The sequence below is a fragment of the Merops nubicus genome, unplaced genomic scaffold, assembly GCF_000691845.1.
Source record: "Merops nubicus isolate BGI_N331 unplaced genomic scaffold, ASM69184v1 scaffold22066, whole genome shotgun sequence".
Taxonomy (NCBI): Eukaryota; Metazoa; Chordata; class Aves; order Coraciiformes; family Meropidae; genus Merops; species Merops nubicus.
In genome coordinates, this window is record NW_008614666.1 from 1 (window position 1) to 2,488 (window position 2,488).

The 2,488-nt window shown below is 53.7% G+C and overlaps 1 protein-coding gene across 1 annotated transcript in view; it reads left to right on the plus strand.

Moving 5' to 3' along the window:
* Positions 1-542: 542 nt before the first annotated feature.
* LRRC52 (leucine rich repeat containing 52) overlaps positions 543-2,488 on the plus strand; it is a 5,283-nt gene continuing 3,337 nt past the window's right edge. Inside the window, exon 1 of the mRNA XM_008942315.1 lies at positions 543-1,167. Within this exon, the coding sequence (XP_008940563.1) occupies positions 543-1,167 (625 nt within the window). The remainder of the gene's footprint in view (positions 1,168-2,488) is intronic.

Genomic DNA, 2,488 nt, shown 5'->3' on the forward strand with positions numbered 1-2,488 from the left:
CGGGAAGAGCCTCCGCCGCTGCCTTCTCCCACCTCCTGAAAGGCGACGCCGCCAGTCCAGCGCAGTGCTGCACAGGGAGCTCTTGCTTCATCAGCACAAGTGGCCACCTCCTGCAGTTTGAACCATTTGTGATAAAATTTGCACTGTTCACACCCAGCCTTAACAATTTTGATGCTCTTACCCAATGCATCTTCCACTCGGCCACGTGCACCTTCCCTGCACCTCCACTAGGCCAAAGGCAGCTCCTGCTCGGCCAGCGAGGTCACGGCCCTGTCCCCAAAGCCGTTGACATCAGAGGTGTCAGCTGGCATCGAGTGTGACATGGAGACGCTCCAGCCACCGTTCTGCACTTGCCAATGTGGAAACCAGGCTCAGTTTCCAGCTGGGCACTCTGCCAAGGAGTCAAGTAAGTCACGGGCACAAAGCGCTTCCCCAGAGCCTTGCAGCTGGACACCTCCTCGACATGGCTGTGATGGTAACAGGGCTTCCAAAGGGCTGCTCACAGTCTCCAAAGGGCTGAGAGGCCTGGAAGGTGTTAAGCCATGTCTTCTTCATATAGACTGCAGCCCCTGAGCCTCGTGTTTCTTTTGGGGATGGGGATGGCATCGGAGAGGATCAACTGCGCGAGGAGGTGCAGCTGTCAGTACCTGGAAGTGAACTGCACAGGGCAGCAGCTGCAGGAGTTCCCTGCAGCCATCCCACTGGACACCAGGCAGCTGATTCTGGCAGCAAACAATGTCTCGTACCTGCCGGCGGTGGAACTGAGCTTCTTAGCTGATTTGGTCTATCTGGACTGCAGGAAGAATCTCTTGGGGGATGACCTGGATTTCACTTTCATTGGTATGGCCAAGCTCATCTATTTGGACCTCAGTTTCAACAACCTCACACAGGTCACCTTCAGCACCTTCTCACATCTCCTCAGCCTGGTAGTGCTGAAGATCTCAGACAATCCCAACCTTGTGTCCATCGAGAAGGATGCTTTCACCAACAACACCTGGCTGAGGCACCTGGATATAAGCCGGACGGGCTTAACATTCCTGGACACTAGCACTGTCCGGGACCTGCCCAACCTGCGGTTTCTGGGGCTCAGTGACAACCTGTGGCACTGCAACTGTTCCTTTTTGGACTTCATCACCTGGATGACAGAGAGCAGCGTTCGTTTTCCAGGTGAGGGCTGTGTGAGCAGGACCTCTCTCCTCCCTACTCTTGCAGGTCTGTGTGGAACAGAGAGGGCCCTCTGTTCTCATCCCCAAAACTTCAGCTCATGGTGCTGCACCTCTGCATGTCAACTGTGGGTCCCATCTTCTGGTATTGCACAAAACACAGATCCAAGCAGCTGGGTTACACGTGCTGCACCCACAGAGAGCCACAATTGTTCACAGCTTCAGGATGGTCAGGAAGGTGTAGCCTTGTCTATGTTCAGCCCATATCTGGGGCTAAACTATAGCTGCTGTTCTATCACCAGTGACCCCTCCCCAGCTGAGAAGTGGAATTGGCAAAAGAAAAGGCGACTTGTGGGTTGAAATGAGAGCAGATTTAATTAAACAGCCCAACTAAATTACTACTAATGCAAATATAGAGTATACAAAGTTATACTCAGCCCTGTGAATGTACAACAGTCAGAATAAACAGGAAAGCAGCCCTCAGAGCAGAATGAGTGAGCCCTTCAGGGATGACCGCCCTTAAGAGAAGGAGCAGGAGCCCCCATCCTTAGCAAACTTCTCCCTTTGCACTAAGTGTGACATTTATGGTATGGGCTATACCCGTGAGCCAGCTCAGGTCAGCTGCCCTGGCCTTTTCCCCTCACAGCTGAAGCTCCTGGCTGACTCGAACTGCTAATAGCCTGCATACTGTGGCTGGCCTAGGATTCTGTCCCTGCAAAACCATGACAATCCTGTGACTAGGACACTGCTGGTGCCCTAAAACACATGGCTCCAGCCTCAGGAGATGTCCCTATGCCTCCGAGTCACAGCACCCCTTTGGCTGCAGTGCCAAGAATAAGAAGCCCAGCATGGCTCTGGGGAGATCTGCGCTGGGAAAGCTGCTGCTCTGCATTTCCTGCTTTGTCTCCATCTACGCTGATCATTTGGTGCTGCTGCAGTACCAGTACGCCCGTAACGACCAGTTAACTCCCCTCCCTCTGTGGAAATGCTCTCCTGCCTCTGTTCTGACCTGCTCGGGGCAGCCTCTCCAGCTCTGAGGTCTCCACCCGTGTCCCCTTCACCACTAACACCTCCGTCCAGCCTCTTCCTGCACAGACCTCATTTCTGCAGCCTCCGCGGTGGCAATTCTGTTCAGTGCTGAAACCAAAGCCGGGCTGAAAGCCAGACAGCTCCTCTTCTGCTCTCTTCTCTTACCAGTGGGGTCTCTGGGAAAAGTTTGGGTAGTGTGGAAGCCAGCTAGAGTTTAGCTGCTGACTTCCATGGGGCTGTGATCACATCCTGCTCCCCACCAACCTGTTTCTGTACATGAAGAGAGTCTATAATGC